At 42.0% G+C, this 25,763-nt stretch overlaps 1 protein-coding gene across 3 annotated transcripts in view; it reads right to left on the bottom strand.

The window, feature by feature from the left end:
* Nucleotides 1-2,834: 2,834 nt before the first annotated feature.
* Nucleotides 2,835-25,763, bottom strand: part of GNB1L (G protein subunit beta 1 like) — a 114,297-nt gene continuing 91,368 nt past the window's right edge. For all 3 annotated transcript variants that reach the window (XM_030220053.1, XM_030220055.1, XM_030220054.1), the window contains 2 exons: nucleotides 17,560-17,775; nucleotides 2,835-3,848 (listed from right to left, as the gene is read on the bottom strand). In XM_030220053.1, coding sequence (XP_030075913.1) covers nucleotides 3,582-3,848; nucleotides 17,560-17,775 — 483 coding nt within the window. In that variant the 3' untranslated portion in view covers nucleotides 2,835-3,581. The remainder of the gene's footprint in view (nucleotides 3,849-17,559; nucleotides 17,776-25,763) is intronic.

Raw genomic sequence — 25,763 nt, 5'->3', positions numbered from 1 at the left:
CTCCCTCAACCACTTCCTCCTCCCTTCCACCCTTATTCCCACTTATCCAAAGAACGTGGCAGCAACAGTCAGCACAGGGCCCTGTGTGTCAGTATGTGCTCACAGACCACAGTACTCTGTATAGGTTTACAGTCTAACAGGAAGCCCACATAAGAGGAGGGGACAGGGCCTGTGAATGTTCAACTCACAGGCCCCATGCTGACTGCCAGTACTGGACACAGGTCACAGTAATGTCCAGAGGAAAGAACAGCTCTTTTTCTGTGACCCCCATTTGGAGTTCTGACCCTCAGGCCCTCATGATCAAAAGCAAACTCCGGCGCTAGAGGCTGTTAACGCCATACTATTGCCGGAGTTTGCTGCCGACCCATGATCAGAGCCCTCGAACGCCTGAAACAACGCACTCGAGGGCTCTTAGCGCAAGTAGCATGCAAATGCATGCTAAACAGGGCTTCGAGCGCAATTAGCTTGCAAATGCATGCTAATCAGCGCTTAACGCATTCATCCCCAATGATCAGCGGCCAGCACGCCAAAGATTGGGTCGCTGGCCGTGGCAAAATCAACGCCAGCTCTGAGCTGGTGTTAGACTTTGCGGATCATTGGGGAAGAATGGTGAGCCCTGTCCAGCATGCAGTTGCATGCTGGCAGGCCCCCGTTCCCCCCCAAAGCAAACGCAAACAAGGGACTGGACGATCCCCCCCGAACCCCCATAAATCATGGTGGCCGCCTCCAGCCAAACGCTATCCCAGGATGCAATAGGCAGGGCGGGGCGCCGCCATTTTGCAGCGGCGTTGACAGGAAGAGGAGGGAGGCAGGCAGGCTGCGTCCCTCCTCCAACAAAAGGTAGGGGGGCCGGCAGGGAGGGTGGGTGACCACGGACCACCAGGGATTCAGAAAGCTGGGGGGGGGAGGAGTTGGGGTGGGCTGGAGGTCCACCGGACCTCCAGCCCCCACACCCCCCTCCATCGATGGATAACAGGGTGGCGGCCACAACGATTTCTGGGGATTTGGGGGGCTGGAGACCCACCGAACCTCCAGCCCCCCCCCCCCCCCGTCATTGAGTGGGAGGGAGAGTGGGATAGCGTTGGCCAGAGGTGGCCACGACGATTTATGGGGGTTCAGGGGGGGGGGGGCTGGAGACCCACCGGATCTCCAGCCCTCCCTGGGCATGGAGGGGGTCGAAACGTTGGGGGGACCTCCAGCCCCCCCCCTCCCGTCGCTGGGTGGGAGAGGGTTTGGCTGCTGGCGGCGGCCTCAACGTTTTCTGGGGGGTTGGGGGGGGCTGGAGACAGCGTTTGGTCCTCCAGCCCTCGTTGTTCGGGCCTCGGCAGGCTGTTTGACAGGTTTGGGCTTTTGACAGCCCAGACTTGTCAAACAAGTGCGGGAGGATTGTGCTGAGCGCATGCTCAGGCGCAATTCTCCCACACTTTAAACATGATAATCAAAGATAATAGCGCTGCTTAGATTTGCATGCATTATCTTTGATCATCGATGCAGAAAAGCCCTGCGCTGTCCCGGCGCTATTTTTAGGGCGCTGTTTGGAACAGCGCAGGGCTTTTGATCATGAGGGTGTCAGTGTGGAAACCTCTGACTTAATTTCACGTTAGTGAGCAAAAGAATCCATTTTTTTTTTTTTTTTTTAGCATTCATTACATAGACCCAACAGAAGGTTTTGTGGCAGGAAACATCTCTTTACAAGGGTCATTGTCCTGACCGGGATACAATGTTTGGAAAGGATGGAAGTTAAAGGGATTAGCGCTATGGTACTAACAGAAAACATTTTCCCACCGCCCATAGTATTTGCAGCTTTAGATGAGATCCTGCTTCCTCCATACTCTGGGTAGACAAATTTAAAGCTGTGGTATATGAGTGGGACTTCCTACAACTTTCAAGTACTGTATTATCTCACACTAGAAATAAACACTAGCTATTCTCTACTTTTACTCCTGCTATGGCAAGCAGGTTAACACTTCTCAAATCTTGTTACAGCAGGACTTTGCTCACTCAGAGGGACAATTTTAGAAGTTGTTATGAAGTGGCAGGTGATTAATGATTCTACTGTCATGGAAAAACTAATATACGTGTCTAGGAATAAACCTGATCTGCAAAGGAATAAACAGACTTCACAAATCTGTATAATAAATACATTTTCCGCTGTGGTGTATTGCATCACTTCATTTTGCAATTACAACATTTACCACCTGTTAAAGAAAAGAATTGTTTAGGTGTGGTTGGGATTTCCTTATTGTGCCATCATTAGACTAACAGGACTATGTTAATGAATGTGGATGTTCCCAACTCAGAACATTCTTACTGTGCCTTCCACAACTAACATTATCCTAATGAAAGAACACATATTTTAAATTTGCTCCAGTAAAATGTTCTAAAATTTTTAAAAAAGTGTGTATCAGCCTTTATTTTGTTGTTGTTGTTACATTTGTACCCTGCACTTTCCCACTCATGGCAGGCTCAATGCGGCTTACATGGGGCAATGGAGGGTTAAGTGACTTGCCCAGAGTCACAAGGAGCTGCCTGTGCCTGAAGTGGGAATTGAACTCAGTTCCTCAGGACCAAAGTCCACCACCCTAACCACTAGGCCAGACCTTACTGCCAGCAACACATTTGCTTTAAAGAAAAGTCATATTGTATTATTACAGATTAATCAAAGGCTGAATTTCATATTTAGGAGCAAACATGGAGACATTAGAAATGAGGGAATAAGGACATAACCAAGAGACCAGCCTGATTCCTTTTCAAATCTGACAAGAGGAGGAAGGAGTTTTCTGGCAGACTTTCACAGTAGCAGAAACAGAAAGAAAATAAGAAAGGCTGTGAATGGAATTTTTATTACCTTCAGACATATCCATAATTCAAGGCACTTTTCAGAACCTGAAAGGAAAGGGCATAAGGAGGAAGCAATTATTTCCATGGGTGGGAGAGGCAGAAATGCTCTGAGCACTCAAGGTCGCATCACAATAATGTAAGTAGTGGACAGACTTTCATTGTTCCGTGCACTGGCTTCGCAAACCGCTGTCAACAGATGTTATGAGCTTCTATCTGAATATTGTGGCTCAAACTTCAGCACAAAGTAGATTCTAAACCCTCTCTGTCCTGAAACTTTTTATTTTATCCTTGTAGGATGGATATCCACTGCAATCAAAGTCAGCATACTCTTTTGCATATTTTCAATCTACTAGTAACTGTTTAGTTTACTTCTAACTAAACCATTTAGGTTTCTGGATGGGGTGTGTGTGTGTGTATTATATGTCACCTCATCATGAGATCCTACTTGTCCTAATCATGCCCAGTTTCTATATAATCTTGCTACAAGAGATACGAAACACCAGAAATTCAGAGAACACCAAATCATAGCGATGGTTATTAGTACAGTTTTGTAGCAAATTTTATTCAAGAGAAGATGGAAAAAAGTCGTGGCAATTTATCCTGAAAAAGCACAGAACAGACATGAATTTTAAATATTAATAGTCCATGATTCATGCTACTTAATTCTTTAAAAAAGAGACAATGAATTGTTTCCAGCAGTTCTGTATCCTGTCCACCTCTGTACCTCCCAATAGGGTCAGTCACGTTTGCTGGTACAAGGACCAGAGGCTGATACGATGGTCTTTCGACCCAGCGGCCAACAGCCTTTCACTTGGTGCGCTGTGATGAGAGAATGCCACACAATGCACGGCTGCAGTGTGGTAATGCAGGACAGCCAGTGGTTTCAGTGTTTTCCATCCAAACAGCCGGATACGGTGGTCCCAGCCAGCTGTTGCCAGAATCTTCTTGTCTGACCGTATAGAAACATGCGCTATCCCAGAATTGATGAGCTGATGTGTTTTGTGAACCTTATGAAGAAATATAAATGCAAAATTAAAATAGATACGACATTTAAAATACTGCCATTAAACAAGCTCCCTGTGCTAAGCTGGCTTTGTTGTGCATAATAAGATAGCAAGTTCTGTGATATGCAGCTTTGAGTTACATATCCCCTGAGGAAGCCTTCGGTGAGATTCCTGTTGGGATTTGAGATAAGTGCTGGCTGCTTGAAATACTGATTTTCTTGGATGGGACAATTTATTTTGAAGCCTGTTATATGCATTATGTTGATGTGGGTTGTTCCAGAAATTATTTCAATGTTATATGATGGTGACCGGATACACTTATGTAATTGGGTGATGGGTGATAGAACATATATTTAGGAGTTAATGTTCATAAGTATGTTACAGGAGTTTTTCAGGCCTGTGATTACAAAGGAACCTAAAGCAGACTTTTTGATAAGCTATTTGGCTATGTACTTGGCTATATGAGGTCCTTTCCTCCTAATATATAAATGGTTATGTCTCTATTTTCCATACATACTAGTTAGTAGCGATACTTGTGTATTAGTGTATTGGGAATATATACCATCTTTCTTTGGATTAAAATAATGTGTCATATGATGTCAGTTTATCTACTATAAAATACTTTGAGGCTTATTTTCAAAGTTACATATGCTACTGTGGAACTCTGTTAAGTCTATGTGCTTTGAAAATGAGCACCTTTATATCTTAATCGGATTTCAACACCTTTTATGACATTTCGCAAACAGGCATGCAGCAGCTGGCATTCGATAGAGCCGATGATTTTTCAGTTGAACAATAATTTTACTGTTTGTGCTCAACACCCATTTGGGCAAAACACTGCAATGAATTATGAAAACTGGATTTGAGGTGAGAGGAAAGCTGGAAATAATCTAATTGTGTATTTTTTTGGCCCAGCAGGACCCTCCAGTTCCTTTGTGATTCTAGTTCAATCAGAACTGGGCACTATTGGGCTATAGTGTCAAAAGCACCCATTTTTTCTCTTTCCCAACTCGCTTAACCAAGCCTTCACAGTGACAAATAAAGACCAAAATGACCCATCCAGTCAGCCCAGCAGTGATTTCTCTGGAGAGATGCACATACAAAGCTGTATATGGAACCCAATGCTCAGTTCCCCTGCCCACATGTACCTCTTCTAACCTTTCAAAGTTTTAACTGCTGCTCTGTGCTGGATATCCCTAGTAATTTCTGGCAGAGCCAATGGATCTAGGTTGTACGAGTAACTGCTGCTCTGTGCAGGGTACCTCAGTGTTTCATTTCCATCTTATCTCTAGGGATCATCTGTATGTATCCCATATTGTTTAAAATTCACCTGCTATTTCCAGGATGATATTCCAGAGATCTAACTGGGAAGAAATGCTTTCTGAGGTTGCTCCTGTGTCTGTCACCTTGAAGTCTCATATTATGATCCTGCATTATTAATAGTATTTTTATTTAATAATTTAGTATTTTAGCTCACAAATTTCCAATAGTAGTTCAAGGTGAGTTACTTTGGGTACAATGGGCCCCAGAGAGCTCACAATCTAAGTCTGTAACTAAGGCAATGGAGGGTTAGGTGACTTGCCCAAGACCACAAGGAGTGTGTCGGTGGGATTCAAACTAGAAAACTGCATAAGAGCGAGGATAGCAAGATTTCTGTGGGTACTGAGAAAATCCCCACCAGGTCTATGGGGATCCCGCAGGGATTGACCCAGTTCTTGCGGGGTCCCCGCGGAAGTGCATGGCGATCCAAGCTTTGCTTTCCCTCCCCTGAGCCACAGGGTGCCCTCCCGGCACATATCTCAAGGCACTCTGGTGGTCTAGTGGCTTCTTCGGGGCAGGAAAGTTCCCCACTCATTCCTGCCCACTGCCACTGATCCTCTTGCTGTCGCCACTTTTTTAAAATGGCTGCTGAGACTTCCGCTGAAGTCTTGCAAGGCCACCGCGAAAAGTTTCGGCGCAGCAGCAAGAGGGTCAGTGGCAGTGGGCAGGAAAGAGTGGGGATGTTTCCTGCTCTGAAGAAGACATTAGATCACCAGGGTGCCTTGAGGTATGTGCCGGGAGGGCACCAAGGGCTGGAGGGGAGGTGATTGAGTCATGTGTGGGATGGAGGGAACTGTAAAAAGTCAGGTTAATCTCTGTTTCCCCTGCCTTGTGCAGCCGTCATTGCTGTACACTCAAAACAAAGCAAACTAACTTATGAGCTGCTGCATTCACGTTGTCATTTTTTAAAATTGTTGCTGGCAGTGCTGTAGCGAGGGCGGCTGACACCAGGGGCGGGTCGCCACGGCGCCCCCCCCTCAGCGCGCACCCCCCCCCCCCCGGAGCGCATTCTTACTTGAATTAGGAAGCGAGGGGCAGGCGAGAGGGCCGATCCGCCCCCGAGTGCACGTTGCTGGGAGCTGCGTCGGCTACGCTGGTTCCCTGCTCTCTCTGCCCCGGAACAGGAAGTAACCTGATCCAGGGCAGAGGGAGCAGGGAACCAGCAGAGCCGACACCCCCCCAGCGGCGTGCACCCGGGGCGGACCGCCCCACCGCCCCCCCCCCATTCCTACGCCACTGATTGCTGGCATTTTTATTTAATCTCACTTATATTTTCAAACGTGCCGCCTTGTACAGCATATGGATGTACACAAAGAAAGTATAACAACTGAATAACTTTTCATAGGTAGAGTAGCAACTGTTATAAATCATTGTCATTTGGAGGGACTGGTTATAGGGACACCCTAGCACTATTATAAATGTGCAGAGATATTTCTCCTGGTAATGGCCACTAAAACAGACATCATATTATGAGAATCAGGTTTTCAACATTCCAAGTTTCTATTTACTTATTTCTGACATTTATATCCCACATTAAACATGAATTAGGTTGAAACCGGGGATCACTTAAAATCTTTTTCCTGTGCCTACATCAAAACAAAAAGGTAGCTTGTGGGAACTTGCTCCTTTTGTTTTGTGGGTTGTAGTGGTATATTATAAAAATGCACTTGACTCTTTTTTAAATGCCCAGTTGGGTATATATATATGCTAATCTCAACTTTGTTAAATGTTTCAGACATATCCATGTACTTGCTCCCATGATATAATAATAATAATAATAAAACTTTATTTACAACACACGATATCTTTTAAAGTCTAAGCGGGGAACAAATCATATACAAAATATTTTAAAAATTCTATTATTCTGTCTTACTGTATCTTCAAACGTAAGCTACATTGAGAACTGGAGTTTGCTTGGGATAATGTGTGATATAAATGTTTTTAAAAAGTCCCTTATTTCTAATAATCTTTTTGCTATTGTTTTCAATAGCATATCCTATTGTTTTGGGTGAACCAGTGTGGCGGCAATTAGAGAATGACAAGGGGACAAAGTTTGCTCCTGCCCTGTCCCTGTGGGTTCTGTCTCCGTCCCCACCCCATCCCCACAGGTTCTGTCTCCGTCTCTGTCCCGTCCCTGCAGGACCTGTCTCCATTCCCTCTCTGTCACCACATGGTCTGTCCCTGTCCCATCCCTGTGGGCTCTGTCCTCATCTGCAGAAGCCTCAAACACTAATAAAAAGATTTAAATATAAAATCATAAAAGTATAAAAAGGAACAATATGCTGTGCAGCTGTTGTTTATAAATCACAAATAGAAAACAATAACAACAACGAGCAACTATAATAACCCCACCACCACCCTCTACCCTTCCAACCCCAACAATAGCTGACTTCTACTACCCCAAGGAATCCTAATCCACCCTGTTAAAATGTCCAAAAGTACAAAATGCAACCTGTTCTGTATGCCTTAGCAGGGGAGAAATATACCCTTATGATTTTATAATCTGTGGATGAATAAGTTATCAACAATCTCAGGATTCAGTCTAGCTCTCCTGTCTTCCACAGTCCTTCCTGCAATAGAAGATGTCTTTTTAGAAGATGTGCTGGTAGCAGGAATGTAAAGAATCCCCCATGCAACTTTTGCTAGTTGTGGCCAGCATATTGCTTGTTTTCCCCATAAATAACATTCCAGTTCATTAACCAGCTTCAAAGTAGAAAATGACATGGGGACAAAGTTTGTCCCCATCCACATGGACTCTGTTCTCATCCCCGCAGGATCTGTCCCTATCCCCACAGTTACCCGTCCCTATTTCATTCTCTAGTAGCAATCTAGATAGGCTCACCCCGTCTCCTGTTTTATCTAACCTCCTTGGTTAAAAGGGTGGCGGGAGTGTGGGTGCAGGGAAGAGGGGAAAAAAGATTGGTAAGGGGGACATACATGGAGGAGTGAGGAATGGAAAAGGGGAAATAGAGCACATGGAATAGAAGGGGAAGGAAAGGAAAGGGGGACATGCTGCTCATGGATGTCTGTTTTTTGGATATGTGCATCTTAATTTTGTATTTAGCAGAGTACGGAAGAAAATTATTTATGTTACTTTTACTAGTATTATAACTGCTTATAGAATCTAGCTTTCTTGGGTGGGGGGTCAGGGTGACTGCGGCATGGAACGGTGAAGCACAGCAAGGGCAGGCTGGGGTCTGGAATGGAGGAGATTACTTGAGGCAGGGGTGGGTTAGATTCGGACGGGGATGGGCTAGATTTCTGTCCCTGTGCAACTCTCTAATTCAAACAATAGTCTGGTTCACAGCCTGCTGCTCTAACCACTAGGCTACTCCTCCATTCCTTTCATGTATTTAAATGTCTTTATGATAGCGCTTCTCAACCCTCCCCTGGAGGAACCGTTAGCTCAGTCAGATTTTCAGGATAACCACAATATCTGCATGTGATTGAAGAGAAGGGACAGAGATATGATAGAATAGTGTTTCTCAGTTATCTCCTGGAGGCATAACTCAGCCAGTCAGGTTTTCAGGATTACCAAAATGAACATACATGAAAGAGATGTGCAGATAACTGGAGATCAATTTGCATATAATTGGAGGTCAATTATACAAAAATCTCTCTCATGCATATTCATTGTGATAATCCTGAAACCTGACTGGCTTGAGGTGTTTTCATGAGAGAAGCACTGCTCCATCATAACCCCATCTCTTCTCTCCTCTAAGGCACGCCTAATTAGATCCCCATGTCTCATATGGCTTCTCAGGAAACGGCAGGGCAACTGATCTGCAAACTCCAAAGTGGAAAACAAAACAAGCAAATCAACGAAGATGATAAAACACAAAGCAGAATGATGCCCGACACAGGCCGTGTTTTGCCCACATAGTGGCTGTGTCAGGGGCTATATGGTGTATTTAAGACTCTTCACCACTATATATATATATACAGTGGGGGAAATAAGTATTTGATCCCTTGCTGATTTTGTAAGTTTGCCCACTGACAAAGACATGAGCAGCCCATAATTGAAGGGTAGGTTATTGGTAACAGTGAGAGATAGCACATCACAAATTAAATCCGGAAAATCACATTGTGGAAAGTATATGAATTTATTTGCATTCTGCAGAGGGAAATAAGTATTTGATCCCTCTGGCAAACAAGACCTAATACTTGGTGGCAAAACCCTTGTTGGCAAGCACAGCGGTCAGACGTCTTCTGTAGTTGATGATGAGGTTTGCACACATGTCAGGAGGAATTTTGGTCCACTCCTCTTTGCAGATCATCTCTAAATCATTAAGAGTTCTGGGCTGTCGCTTGGCAACTCGCAGCTTCAGCTCCCTCCATAAGTTTTCAATGGGATTAAGGTCTGGTGACTGGCTAGGCCACTCCATGACCCTAATGTGCTTCTTCCTGAGCCACTCCTTTGTTGCCTTGGCTGTATGTTTTGGGTCATTGTCGTGCTGGAAGACCCAGCCACGACCCATTTTTAAGGCCCTGGCGGAGGGAAGGAGGTTGTCACTCAGAATTGTACGGTACATGGCCCCATCCATTCTCCCATTGATGCGGTGAAGTAGTCCTGTGCCCTTAGCAGAGAAACACCCCCAAAACATAACATTTCCACCTCCATGCTTGACAGTGGGGACGGTGTTCTTTGGGTCATAGGCAGCATTTCTCTTCCTCCAAACACGGCGAGTTGAGTTCATGCCAAAGAGCTCAATTTTTGTCTCATCTGACCACAGCACCTTCTCCCAATCACTCTCGGCATCATCCAGGTGTTCACTGGCAAACTTCAGATGGGCCGTCACATGTGCCTTCCGGAGCAGGGGGACCTTGCGGGCACTGCAGGATTGCAATCCGTTATGTCGTAATGTGTTACCAATGGTTTTCGTGGTGACAGTGGTCCCAGCTGCCTTGAGATCATTGACAAGTTCCCCCCTTGTAGTTGTAGGCTGATTTCTAACCTTCCTCATGATCAAGGATACCCCACGAGGTGAGATTTTGCGTGGAGCCCCAGATCTTTGTCGATTGACAGTCATTTTGTACTTCTTCCATTTTCTTACTATGGCACCAACAGTTGTCTCCTTCTCGCCCAGCGTCTTACTGATGGTTTTGTAGCCCATTCCAGCCTTGTGCAGGTGTATGATCTTGTCCCTGACATCCTTAGACAGCTCCTTGCTCTTGGCCATTTTGTAGAGGTTAGATATATATATATATATATATATATATACTGTATATATATACACACACACACACACACACAAGAACACTTCTTTAAAAAGGCACTGGTAGCAAAAAAAAGCATAAAAGCTCATTAGAAAATAAGTGTGCTCTATACCAAACAGCACTTTTTGCACTGGATTTTCAGTTGCTAGATATCAGACTATTCCTCAGACTTTCAGATCACTTCCCATTCTGTCAGATCTTAGTATCATCTGCAAAAGCTCAAACTTTTCCTACTAATCCCACTCATGACCAGAACCGATCCCTGAGGAACTTCACTAATCACCACTTTCTCCTCAGAGTCAAACCCATTTACTACCACCCACTGACATTTATGACTCAACCAGTTTCTAATCCAGTTCTCCACCTTGGCACCCAACCTCAAACTGGATTAGTTTATTCATGAGTCTCCTATGGGCGAAAGTATCAGAAGCTTTGCTGAAATCCAAATAAACCACATACATCTTTGCTCTAATTTTATAGCCACCCAATCAAAGAAGTGAGTAAGGCTATTTGACACCAATCTGCATCTGATAAAAGCGATACCTATAATCCTACAACACGCTTGATACTACATACTATAGCATCCTTTCCTTGAATACAGTCTTCATTTGTTTTTCCACCACTGAGGTAAGACTAATTGGCCTGCAGTTTCCAATGTCTTCTTTGTCACTACTTCTATGGTCTCTGCTCCAGACGTGTGGAACCACAAAGATTTATTGATGAGGCCTTTCAGCAGACCCTTCCTTAGCTCTGTTAAGATTTCAGGATACATCCCATCCTCACCTATAACTTTGTTCACATTCAGTTTTGCCAGTCCACACAAGCACATTTTGCTAATGGTCGTGTAAGTACCCCATTTCCTCTGTCTAATGATTTCTTCAGTGAAAAGCAAAGATAAGTATTTGTTCAACATTTCTGCTTTTTCCTCATCTCTCACCCATTGATCCTTGTCACTTTTCAATCGGATTCTGTATCCAATCTTCCTCCTTTCTCCGACACAAAAAAATGTCTTGTCAACTCACTTTATCTATCTTTTCTTCTGCTCCCACTTTTGTCCTCCTGATTTCTTTCCTCATCTGTTTTAGTTTTCCCAAATATTACTCTCTCTGTTCCTTTTTGAGATCCTTTGCACTTTTTTGCCTTTTTTCCTGCATGTTTTTGGAGTGCCCTGTTTTCCCTTCTTCTTACTTTTTGTACAAAGATCTGTTGCCATATTTATGGCTCCTTTTGGTTTTGCCCGCTATTCTTCCATTTCACCTATCTCCTCCCATCCTGCCTGAACTTCCTTATGCTACTTCCCTGATTTGCCAGAGTCAGTATTTGTTAAATTCAGGACCTTGGCAGGACCACAAACCACAGTTTCCTCCTCACTCCAGATAAGTCTGTCCTGTAGATGTTGCCACTATAAAATGACTAATATCTCTCTCCACATGGGTTTTGAACCTTACCTCTGCAGCATCCCCCAAACCTGGTCAGCAATTAAGGTATGCATTATTTAGTCCTTGGGATATTTTGGACTATTACACTATTATATAATGATTACAACAGCACCAATACTAAGCTTACAATAATAAGCCTTCATTTGTAACTACTCTGGCCTTTCCCCCCTGTGTTCAAATCTCCTTCCTCTAGCATAGTGTCCAAGGACTTCCCACAAAATTTTCAGAATCACAAGCTGTGAAGAAACAGTGTTTTGGGTCTGTAAAATGTATTGGATATATTCCTGCCTTGATTATGTACTGAAGTGTATTTCTCCTATTTAGCCAGCAGGTGATGTTTCTTCGCTGTAAAGTTGTTACAGGGAACTGAATGTTCTCTTATTTTAACACAAGCAGGAAGCAAGCAGCAGTATACTTTTAAATCTTGTTGACTGGGTTCTGATTGGCCCAGGAGCTCATGATTTTGCCTCCAGTCCTAGCCAGGAAGAAAAGAGAGCAGGATCTCTTTGCTGAGGCTCAGAAAACAAACTGTTATATATCCTAATCTTCCCAGGTACTTTTCAGAAAGTAAGCAAATGCTTAGTTGGTGTTATAATTGATCCATATTTCAATTACCTGTTATTGTTTGCTGATTGCATTTCTTTTGGTTCATTGTTCAATTTTTAAAGACAAAAAAACATTCCTTTTCAGCTTATTGCCTCTGTCTTTCTAGACATAAAGAATCCTGGTGGTTTCTATATTGGGTCCATGAGTGCTTTCTGGTAACTGTGGGACCACTGGTAGTGTGGCCCCAGTAACTTAGAAATCACTGGGGATAATTTGAGAGCAGGAGATTCACCCAGAGGCAGTTGTGACCCAGTCGGTGGGAGGAGGGTCCTAGTGTAGAGCACGAGCGGCAGGTGGACCTGAGCTGTGCTTGGGATAGACCCTCTATGTGTCCACGGGGTAACCCCAGGCAAGTGGCTAAGTGTTTCGTGACACAAGCATGTCGATATCCAAAGTGATTTAGCTGGCCAAAAACGGCTCCTGGCCAGTTAAATCACTTGTTCAGGGCTAACTGGTCATTTTCAGCAGCTGGTTTTGCTTTAAGCGCTAACCGATCATTTTGAGGGCATTCTGGGGGTAGAGTCAGCACTTGGCCGGTTAAGTGCTGATAATCAACATTTAACCGGCCCAGGGAGCAGCATAAATAGGACCAAATAAAAGTCAGTCCTATCTTTAAGCGACACCCCATAGCCAGTTAAATGCTGAATATCGCACTTAACCGGCTATGCTTTAGCCAGCTCCACATGGCTCAGCATTGAATTTCCAGGCATAACGTTGGCAGTGCTCAGCATAACACCGCGTGCCACCACCTATCAACCTCAAGATGTATCTAATGTCCCATGATCTATTAATTAGACTAATTTGCATAATTTGGTTAACTGAAAACCAAAATAGAAAACCCTTAGTAGGAACCCCAGCTTGACTACTGCAAACCCAAATCAGATGGTTCAAATTCCAACAGTGTCACACACTGTGACTTTAACAGGTTGCTTGTTCTCCCAATGTCAGCTCCTGTTTCCTCATTTTCTTTATCTTCCTCATTGCTACAAAGTTGTGTGGTATGTAACTAATTAGAACCCATGTTACATATGCAAAATTTTAAAAAAAAGATATGGTATTGTAAAAATAATTTTCTTTCCTTATTTATCCAAGGCCTGGATTCTTTTACCAGTATTCCAGTAGCTATAGCCAGCAACCAGGATTAGGAATGCAAAAAGCTCTATTAGATAGCTGTAGTTATTAAACCTTAAAAAATAATGTGCTGCTGAGGGGTTTCTCGAAAATAATCATTACTTCATGCACCTGGAATGTGAGGAGAAGTCCTCATCTGGTTTGTGTTACTAATGTAATAGTGGGAAGAAAAGAAATCTGCCTTGGTGACTATTTCTAGGGTTGAGTGGGAGATACATTTATTTTATTTGTAGGTCAACAATAAACATCAAATCAAAAGTATTAGGGTGTGGCTTAAACAGTGAGTAACAGTGTCCTTTAGAAAACTGGGCAGATTGAGGATGGGTTGTCAGCACAGAAAAGGGGCTGCCAGATCTGAAACTGGTGAGTATGGGAATCTCTGCACCTGCACAGCGAACGAATGAAACATGAGTAAATTGCACCCTTCCACATGGGCTAAATTTTAATATAAAAAAATAAACATTGGTTCTTTGTTTGACCCTACTTGGCAGAAGGAAGGTAAAAGGCTCTGGCAAGAGGAAGCACTGACTCTGGAGGTATTTTTAATATGGAAGCAGCAAAGCTTTTAAATCTCTCTTAAGGTGAAACAGCAATAACATGAGCAAAGTTTAAAAGCCAAAGATTCCTCCAAATTCCTATGAATCATATTCAGATCCCTAATGAAGTAAAGCCTTTTGCTTGAACATCTTATCTTCAATTAGATCAGCTTCCAATAAATATAAAAACATATGTATGTACAATCTGTACATGTGTAAGTTTATCCAGACTACACAGAGGAATTCCTAGGCACAGGGCTGGGGAGAGGGGCTTAAATTTATATGCACACTCTCACATGTATGCAAATTAACTAGAACTTTTTGCATGACAAAAAGCAGGTGTAAATGTAAGCATTCAACTTCACTGGGATAATTTTCAAAACAGAAGTAGTTACGTACTTTCTATTTGAAAATCTGCTGACAGGCAGCAATAAAATTACTCCTTGCAAATTCCAGTACCTATGAAAAAAAAGGTTAAGCTACAAAAGTATTAAATCCATATGAAAAAGTCATTGTTTTCAGCAAAGTAAATTCAAGATTTTACAGAAGTAATTATGTAAATAATACTCTAACATTTAAGTAGTAAATGCGTATGTAAATAATTTGAATACTGGAACATGCATGGGTAAGTATCAAAAATCCGGTGAAGAGCAATTTTATTTTAAAACTTGACAGATGGACCATACACATGGATGGAGTCTGGGTGGTGGATAAGTGGGACTCTCACTTATGTGCACAACTGCTAAAATACTATAAGTTGCATGTGTATCTCTGGCATTTATGTACACCTACATCAGCTCAAACCTAATCACATACATACCTGAATATGGTAGTATTCTGTAAAAGAAAGTAAGCCCCTTTCTTTTATAGCAGGTGATGTTAAACCCAATCCTCGGGACACACCTAGCCAGTCAGGTTTTCAAGATACCCACAATGAATATGTATAAGACAGATCTGCACAGAATGAGTTGGTGCATATAATTGTTAACACATGCTTATTCGTTGTTGATATCCTGAAACCTGACTGGCTAGGTTTAGTCTCGAGGATTAGATTAAGAACCCCTGCTTTATACAATAGGTCCCTAATATACACCACTTTATAGAATTCCCTCTAAGAGGCTCATTTCCTAATAAAGTGCCTAAGTCTGAAAAGGCACCTACTTTAGAAAATTGGCTTGTACAATGACCACCAGTAGTGTACAAATTTATACCTGCTCTGATGTGTACTCCTTGGGCCTGACTTTATAAAAGGTGCTTATATGAGAAATACAGAAAGGTTCCTCTTTTATAAAGGTACACAGCTACCTAAATGCAGATCCAGCTGCTGTAGTAGGCTAATGCCAACACATAGTCACCTTGAGCCACCACTGAGTTAAATCCACATAAATACATCTTTACTTCACCCCATCAGAAGCTGATGTAAAGATGCGAATGTACCCAGCCTGTGTATTTTCTAAAATATGCACATACACATCAAAACTCTATCCTGCCCAAACTATGCTCCCAGAATGCCTACACACAGACTGAATAAAAGTGCACCCCAATACACGTACTCATGTATTTTATGAAGTACACATGTACGCTGCATTTCTATCCCTGCTCCACCCAAACAATGCCCTATGAATGCCCACGTACAACATCCCCCTCATTCTATAATCTTTCTTGCAAATGTATGCGCCTTGGGGGCATAGGTTGTAGAATAACAGCAGTTACGCATAGTTTATAGTTTATTCAATATCGCTGTTACAATATTGGTTGATCACAGCGGTTAACAATAAAATAAAATTAAAAACAGGAAAAGAAAGCCAGCTTAATATAGGAAAGCAATCACTCACCCCCCCAAAAAAGAGAGACAGAAGCTAAATGTACCTGGAATCATGGAAGCGGGTCAGGAGAGCTAGGAGTTAAGGGAAAACATTGAGAGGCCAATGGCCAACTGAAAAAAATGTGCTTTAAGCAACAACTTGTATCTAGAAAATGAAGATTTGGACCTAATAAAAGGCGGGAGATCATTCCAATATTTAGAAGCAATATAGAAGGAGAAGAGCGAGTAGACTTGAAATGAGCAAGTCGAGGAGAAGGAACAGTGAGACGGTTAGCATGAAGAGATCTAAGGAGACAGTTAGGGGTATAAGGTATAGTCAAAGAAGAAAGATAAGATGGGAAACCTAAGTGACTAGCCTTGTGAGTGAGACAGACAATTTTAAGATCTATGCAGTTTAATTGCCCAATTAGGTGCAAATCAGCTATTATTTGCATTAACTGGCACTACTAACTGGCCTTAATTTGCAGTTAGGTGGATAACTGCACTTAGGAGCTATTTATTTATTACATTTGTAGCCCACATTTTCCCACCTATTTGTAGGCTCAATGTGGCTTACATAGTACCGGAGAGGCCTTTGCAGGCTCCGGTGTGAACAAACACAGGGTGATGTTGTGGTAAGATCAAGTTCATGTGGCACAGCCACATTAGGGAATCGGAGAACGGAAGAGTTGTGTTATGTCCATTATGTGCTTTAGTTTGGTTGTGTTGCACAGATTAGGCATTTAAGTTGGATCTGTGGGGTATGCCTTTTTAAGCAGGTTGGTTTTTAGTGATTTCCGGAAGTTTAGGTGGTCGTACGTCGTTTTCAAGGCTTTTGGTAATGCGTTCCACAGTTGTGTGCTTATGTAGGAAAAACTAGAGGCGTAAGTTGTTTTGTATTTAAGTCCTTTGCAGCTTGGGTAGTGCAGATTTAGATAAGATTGTGTTGATTTAGCGCCTAAATTTGATAGTGCACAACTGCAAGAGGAGCTTGGGCAGGGGAGTGCTAAACACTTACATGCTATGCTGTTCAATACTGTCAATTAGGCATGTAACTGCTGCATTTAAGTGCAAGCGTTTACACCTGTCATAGAACCAGGGCTGGCTTTAAGCAGAGGCAGCAGGAACAACAGGGAGATCTCACAGCCCCCCCCCCCCCCCCCCCCCCCGTGCGCTTAACTGAGTCACCTTTGCAACTAGCCATTGACCAAAAGTTAAAGATTCTTTTCCCTCCTCCTCTCTCCCTCCCCCTTAGCAATCCTGCTCCTCAGCGCTGATGCTCTATTTTCCTCCCGGTGCATTGCAGGCCCTTGCATCTCTTCCCTCTCACTCACCCTCACCCTTTGGTTTCATGTTTCTCAGAGGGATAGCATCATTTTATTATCTTTTCTGTCCAGGGTATAAATCACTAAGAATACAATAACAGTTTAAAATTAAATAATTTTGTTTAAATAAATACATTTCTGTCACCTTGTTTGTAATCTTAAGTCCTAGGTGAGGGAGGTCAACCACACTGGTCCACACAGGGCCCCGCAATTGCTAAGGTCAAACCTGCATAGAGCTAGCATAAGAACTCACACTAGCAAATCTCATATTATTCCCTTTTGCGCTAAATATATTTACAGCTGGTTAAGTAACATGGCATGTCCCGTGCTGCTGACCTGTAGAATCTGCTGCTCATCAAGGCTCCAGAAGCTAAGAACCTTTTCTGCAGAGCCAGAGACTCCTCTGGCTTTGTCCGAGTCAAAGTCAAGGCTCATTACTGGCTCCTGGTGGCAAACAAGACGACATAGTGCTTTTGTCTCCAATGTGCTCCACAGAATCACAGATCCATCTTCATATCCAGCCAGAAGCAGAGGACAAGAACCAGAATTTGGCTGTTAACCACAAAATAAACCACAAAATAACAATTAGGTGAGGCTTACTATTTTCAAAGAAATAAACAGAACAATAAAATCTTTGATAATTTGTTAAAATGTGCAAACATCTGAAAATGCATCAGATAATCTATACTCTTAACTTATTGTGCTGGCTTTAGAACACATTGTTTGTAGATAGACTATTATGTTCACATACTATGATTGTACAATATTGATCATGAAATCACTCAATTCAAAAAGTCCCCAATGCCAAGCAACACTGCACCTCTTCAAAGCTCCACCTGCATCAAATATCAGTGAGCAGAGCACTACAAAAGCTGTGACACATACAGATATAGCACCACTCTTCCATGCAAAGCTTCTTACAAAGGAGAAAGAACCCACCAAGGGACAGTCTCTGGTTAAATGTAGCTTACGCATGCATGGTTTTTTTTTAAACTATATCATATGTTGTCATTGCTTCTTCCTGACAAGGAGTGAACTTCCTACATATTTGATTACTTCTATATGAACATAAATGCTTCTGCAAAACTGTAAACTTATCTTGGGACTCAGATAACAGAAATAAACCATCAGATCTAACAACTAGGGTGCTTCAAAAGAATTGCAAATTTATAGCTGAAATATGGCTGCTCATATACAGATATAAGCTGTACTCTACAATACACATGGCAGATTTATCCATGCCAACTGTATAGTGCTTTCATTAACCATCATATAGAGCCCTATATTTTTGCAACAATTACATCACTTTGACGAGAAGTACATGAAGCCTTTCATTTACTTTTAGAACTTAAGGTACAGGGTTGGAACAAATAACAATAGCCCATTTGACCAATCAGCTTTGATGTGCAACAGTCACTAGCTCTTTTTCCTTTATATTAATTTCTGGTTTTCCTTACATTTATGTGATAAATGTGAATGTAATTAAGTAAAATGATAAATAAATAAATAAACAGTCACTAGCTGATGTCACCAAAATGCCAACACAAACTAAGTTTATATTTTTTTTTATTTGCTTTCCAAATGTATAAAAATAGAGAAAAGAATCCCATAGAGAAGACAAAATTAAACATGCACTCTACTTGTATTCTAATTTAATCTAAATTTGGTTGATCATGCTTTTTGAAGGGAAATCTGTACTCAAAATACATTAAAAAAAAATAGCATACAATACACAGCAAAACAACACATCAAGAGCAGGATTAAGACACCTAGGGCCCAAATGTTTAAGAGAGGTCAAAGAAAGAGGAATGGAGTCGGCCACTGGGGCCATAGTCCTACTATTATCTTGCTCAACACAGCATCAGTAACTAGAGGGCTTGGGAGTGTGGCCAGAGAACAGTTGATTTGGCCCCTCCCTGCAAAGGAGTTCCGCTGCCCTTCAAGGGCTTTCAGATGTCTAATTCAACAGCTCTCAAGGCAGATTTTTTGTACTGCTATGTCAACTGCTGGCAGAAGAAATAGTGGAGTGGAGGAGACAGCTACCACTGTCAGCAGAGGTCTTGCCAGTTCTTCCCACCCCCTGTGCAATTACCTGCTGCTTCCTTTTCTGCTGGGTTTTTTCCTGCAGTCAGAACCATGTGGGGGCTGGTTTGTGGGAACTGTAAGGTAACATTTGGTTTTACCTGCTAATATTTTTCCTTAAGTCCTACCAGACAACTCCAGAACAGATGGGTTACGCCCCTCTACCAGCAGATAGAAACAGAGAATAAGGACTTGTAAATTCTGCCCTATATAGGGTACCATGCCACCTCACGTTCCTCTGTATTTTCTGTAACAAAGCCAAGGATTACCTACCACAAAAATATTCCCCCAAAACCACGGAGGACAGTGGATAGAACATCTGCCTGCCTTCCATCCAAGAAAACCAAGAATCTTAAATGGAATGTGCAAAACTGGTTAGTTGCTAACTGAGCAAAATAAACAACTAATCCAGCTTAACCAGCACATGAACTCGGGTGGGACTCTGGAACTGGTCTCATATGACTCAATGAAGAAAATTAGCACATAAGACCAAATTTTACCTTCTTTTCATCCACCAGGCCAGTCCAGAATGGATGGAATGTAACAGAGCAATCCATCACACTAGGTGGGACTGAGCTAGCCCCGCTCTGAGCACCCCTGTGCCAAAGGGAGAATCCTAACTACTGAGGACATCCAGTCTGTAGTGTTTTGAAAATGAGTGTGACGATGACTACACTGTTGTTCTGAAACTTTCTTTAAGCGATAGCATGTGCCTCTGCCTAACAAGTCGCAAACCCCCTAACTGGATGAACCTATAGACCATCAGGGGCTACCTGCTCCTTTTAAAGGAAATTGCTTGAGCCATTGAGATATGGTTGCCTTCGTATTAGCCTCCCCCTTCTTCAGATCACTTAAGACGACAAACAAAAAAAACAGTCCGCCTTCCGTAAATCATTCGTTACCTCCATATATCAGAGCATGGTTTTAGGAACATCCTTTATGTGAAGAACATGACAGTCCTCCCCTTCAAAATGAAGGCAGCATAATCATCTGATTTACATGGAAAGCTGATATCATGCTCAAGAGAAAGGAAGGTACTCTTTGAATGGAAACTCCCATATCTGTAAAACACAAAAAAGCAACTGGAGCTCTGAAATTCTTTGGTCATACTGCTACAAGGAACACCACTTTCAGAGTGAGGTCCTTTAGATGCACTCTACAAACAGGTTTGAAGGGGTTTCCTCCCAGTGCACAAAGGACCAGGTTAAGGCTCTAAGCCAGTACAATCATAGGTACCAGGGATTAAGATGCATAACTCCTTCCAAAAACCATACCATGTCTACATGAGTGGTCAACAAAGCACCCCCAATCTGCCCTCGAAAACATGCTGGTACCTACACCTTTAGAGAGCTCACTGCAAGGACTTTCTTTTGATCTTCCTGCAGAAAGGCCAAAATATGTGCCACTGAAGCTCATATCAGAGAAAAACCTCACTCCATGATCCAGGCTTCAAAAACTCTTATCATGATTTTATGCACCCAAGGTGCATAAATAATTGTATTATTTATTTGCTATACTGCCTCTTTGGTGCCGGAGATGAGGCCGTTTACATACTTGTCCAGATGCCACAGAAATGGATCCCTTTCTTTCCTGCAGAAGGGTGGTAAATGACCTGAGTGGGTAACTCTTACGCCACTAATATGATCTCTCAATGGTCAAGCTGTAAGAGGGAAGTGAGATTAGTCTTCCATCAGGATGGGAACCTGAGACAGAAGGGCCCTCTCCTGAGGATATCTGACCTCCTCCCTTGTGTTGGGTCTGACCAAATCCACATACCAATAGGAATGTTCTGCAATTCTTTGCAAAGTACGAACAATGGCAATGGTAAACCGGTCTTCTATCCCGCTATTACCTTGCAATCAGAGGCCATGGAGGAAATACATACAGAATTCTCTTTGCCAGCCATTCCTGTAGTACAATGTCCACTCTGGCAACCCCCTCACACTCCTTTCAATGACTGAAAAAGCAAGGAACATTGGTATTCCACCTTGTCATCATCAACTCCACTGCCAGAACGCCCCCACTGGGTGTTGATCAGAAAGACAGCTTCCTTGGACAACTCCCATTCCTGCAGATCTAGGTCATGCCTGCACATAAGCTGTTCTAACAAGGAGGAACAGTTGCAAATCACATCAGTTTCAAGTGCCTCTCTCAGGACTAGGAAAACTCAGTCTTTTCTTTCTGTAAGTTGTTCACTCGAAATAGCACAATTAAAGCTAAACCACTGGCAGCTGAAGATACCAGAATTTCTTTCCCTGCACAATTTTCTTCAAAGAATTCTGGAAATAAATGACTGCTACTATTGCACCAATATATGAATTACCCAAAATAACACAGTATACAAGCTTTCCAGACCACTTTCTGGAAAACTGAGTACAAAATATCTCTCAGTATAATACATGCCATCTGTATAATGGGTATTCGGTGAATTGTTATTGTTATCTCCTTCCAAGCTCTTGTACATCCTTATCCCTGGTACCATGAAAGGTATCACAGCCTGCAGAGAATGTGCTGTCACTGCATCTCTCCAGTTTATTTCCTTTTTAGACTGAGAATCAGGAGGGTCTAGTTTTACTAGTAGCTTAAATATAAGAGAACACGTGAAGGAGAAAATACAGCTAGACAGAAGGATAATATTCTACTCAAAGTTATAAATTAAAATTTAAAGTAAATTATTCCTAAGCATTTATTAGTAGTACATTTTTTAATTATTCTGAAGCTCCAACAACCTCTTTGTATACTGGGAGCCTTCACTCATAGGCCCCCAGGGATTTTCCTCCATTTTCTCCCTTCCTCAGCTTTTCTTTCACATTGACAATCCTTGGCTAAAAGACATGGACTGCAGCTCCCTTCAGAGACAAATACACTAAACATCAGCCAACAGGTGCCCGTGTAGATCAACAGACAGGGCTCATCTTCCCTTCTGGACATTGTGGCTGATAACTACAGTTCTTAGCCCCATAATCAGAAGTCGGTCCAGAACTGTTTCTATGTATTTATTTGACATAATGCTTCTTTGTTTCATCAACTTCTTTGCTTCTGTTATAATAACAACTTGGAGGTAATTTGGATTTATTCGGCAGCTTTCTTCCGAAGAGTTCAACACACTTTGACATTTTCTTTTTGTGTCTTGAAAACATGCCATGTAGTTTTATTAGTTTAGTTTAGTGAATAATTTCATACACCGCTTTTCAAGTCAAAGACACAAGGAATTTTACATTATAATACATAAGAAAGAGATAAACAGTAAGCAAACCAATGCATAACAAAAGAGTTTACACTACATAATTCATCAGAAAAGGAAAGATGAGAAAATAGATACAGATAGTTACTAGATGGAATTTATAGAGATACACTATAGAAAAATGCCAGAAGTAGAGATGCTAGCCTTTATCTTGAAGCCTCTCCCCAATCAACCTAATCTCAGGACTCTCCAAATATGACTCTAAAAACTAAGGCTTATAAAGTCCATTTAATCTTAACTAAGGGGCCTTTTTACTAAGTTGCATTAGGCGCTAACGCATGCCTCGAACTGCAAAAATGGCCTAATGTGGGACATGCTAACCCCATAAATGGATTCTGAATTACAGCCCCCCCCCCTTCAAAAAAGTGTCTATTTCTGAATAATGTCAAAGAATGAATTCAATGAAGCACAAAGGTCGCTTTACACAACTGCCCCTGACTGACAGTTAGGCATATTTTCAAAGCACTTAGCCTTCCAAAGTTCCATAGAAACCTATGGAACTTTGGAAGGCTAAGTGCTTTGAAAATATGCCTCAGTGTCACTTATTTGGCTGCCTTTTTCTTAGCTATGTTACTATGCAACTTCTTTTTCTCAAATGCCTCGCCTTTTACCCTCACCCCCCCCCCCCCCCATCCAAAAAAAAATGACTTGTTGCCTTTCTCTCCTCCAACAAACTTGCTTTTCTTGGCCAGACTTCCTCTTTAATCTATCTTCAATAAAAGACACATGATTCTCCTTACATGGAAATAACTACTTCCCCCAGTACACTGTGATTCTGCAGCAGCAATGACAGCTTCCCTTCCAAAATATCTTGGTTGGTTACCACAGTTGAGAGATACTTTGATTAATGATCTTATGGGCCAAAGGGCATGGCACCCCGAGCAGACACCTAATTTATTTTAGCCTCTGAAATAACTCCAAGGAGAGAGAACCTTGCCAGATTGCATGTCACACTTCAGAAAAAGATCTATCATTTGTTACAAAGAGTAGGGACTGTGATGGGTAACTGTTCATGAGGGGATGAAAAAAAGCATACAGAACACGGAAAAAAAACTCAGGTGGCTGGTGATATTGCCTATAAATATGATTTTAAAAAACCTCACCAAAAGAGACTCACATCTTAACTCCAGACTATAAATATTTCACATCCCAGAAGTGTGGCTGATTAAGTGCTTTTATACCAATGAATTACAGTATTCCCAGTATGATAACATCTGCATTTATCTGTATAGATTCTAATGATTTTTAAAGGAATAAATTATTGTGCCACACATATCCATGAGATACTGTATTCTTATTTGGTGATGTAAATGTCACTAAGATAGGATTAATGTGATCTAGCCTGTCAAGTTACCGGTTTATTTTATTTATTGGGATTTAACTGCCTTTCTGAGTTACTTCCAAACTTACCCAATAATTTGCACTTATACTAATTCCACACTTATGTAATACTATGCTGCTTTGAGAATCAGGTCTAGTTTTTTTTAGTTTATTTCTAAGTATTATCTTAATCACAGCCTCTGAACATTTTCCCGGAAGAGGTTCAAAGGTGACAGTTTTCTTTCATCTTGAGCTGCTTCTTGCAGGGCTGGTTCAAAATTTATCTGAAGAATTATAGCAGAATCAATGTGCTCTAAAAGCCTTGTTACCGGTTCACAAAGTTCTACAGTACTTCGTATCCACAACAGAAGTGTAAATGGGGTCAAACATGGTTTGTTCCCAGATTTCAGGACTATCTGGCAACCACGCTTGCTTTGTTTCTTCATTCAACCATGCTGGTTCAATTAGAAGACAACTCAGAATATAAGATGTCCCTATTTTAAAAAACATGGCAAATAAAAGTTAGCAGTGCCAAAATAGATGACTCAACCTCCTCTCTTACCCAGGACTGGCTGACTGGGCATGACTGCTTCCTTGCCCCTACCCCCCAAGGCTGATGAGACCACCACTGATTCCTCTCCCACCAGGTCCAATGGACCTCTGCTGCTTCCTCCCCCAATGGTCATAGGCAGAATGTCACCACTGTCTCCTAAGACCATGAGCATTGCTATACTGGGACAGACCAAAGGTCCATCAAGCCCAGGAGTCCATAAGAACATAAAGGTACAGAAGAACACAAGAGTAGCCGTACTGGGTCATATCAATGGTCCATCTAGCCCAGTATCCTGTTTCCAAACAGTGGACAAGCCAGGTCACAAGTACTTGGCAGAAAACCAAATTGTGGCAACACTCCATGCTAGAAATCCCGTGGCAACCAAGTCTCAGTAGCTGACTATGGACTTTTCCTCCAAGAACTTGTTCAAACTTTTTTAAACACAGATAAGCTAACTGCTGTTACTATATCCTCTGGTAGAGAGGTGTGGTAGCTGTGTTAGTCCACTCTTAAAGGTTATGAATAGAAATCAAACAAAATAAAACATGGAAAAGAAAATAAGATGATACCTTTTTTATTGGACATAACTTAATACATTTCTTGATTAGCTTTCAAAGGTTGCCCTTCTTCATCAGATCGGAAATAAGCAAATGTGGTAGCAGATAGTATATATAAGAGAAACATCAAAGCATTACTTTGACAGTCTGACAGAGTGGGAGGGTGGGGGTATGCATGGGGACATCAAAGCATTTCATTGATATTCTAACAGGATGGGTGTTGGTAGGTGAGAGGAGGGTAATAAACAGAGAAATACAGCTTTATGGTTTATAATGGGTTAGAAAACCCAGATCCTTATTAAGTCCTGTTTGTTGGGTGTCAAAATATTCAATCATTCTTATTTCAAAGGTCTTACGTTCCTGTATTGTTTTAAAATTACCTTTCAATATTCTTACTGTGAAATCACTGGCAAAGAGTTCCAGAGCTTAACTATTCATTGAGTGAAAAAATATTTCCTCCTATTTGTTTTAAGTATTTCCATGTAATTTCCTTGAATGTCCCCTAGTCTTTGTACTTTTAGAATGAGTACAAAATCGATTTACTTCTACTCATTCTACACCACTCAGGATTTTGTAGACCTTAATCATATCTCCCCTCATCCGTTTCTTTTCCAAGCTGAAGAGCCCTAACCTCTTTAGCCTTTCCTCATACAAGAGGAGTTTGATCCCCTTTATCATTTTGGTCGCTCTTCTTTGATCATTTTCTAATTCCACTATATCTTTTTTGAGATACAGCGACCAGAACTGAATGCAATACTCAAGGTGCAGTCACACCATGAAGTGA

Source organism: Microcaecilia unicolor, chromosome 11 (genome assembly GCF_901765095.1).
Source record: "Microcaecilia unicolor chromosome 11, aMicUni1.1, whole genome shotgun sequence".
NCBI lineage: Eukaryota > Metazoa > Chordata > Amphibia > Gymnophiona > Siphonopidae > Microcaecilia > Microcaecilia unicolor.
This window is presented reverse-complemented; position numbering and strand designations above follow the sequence as displayed.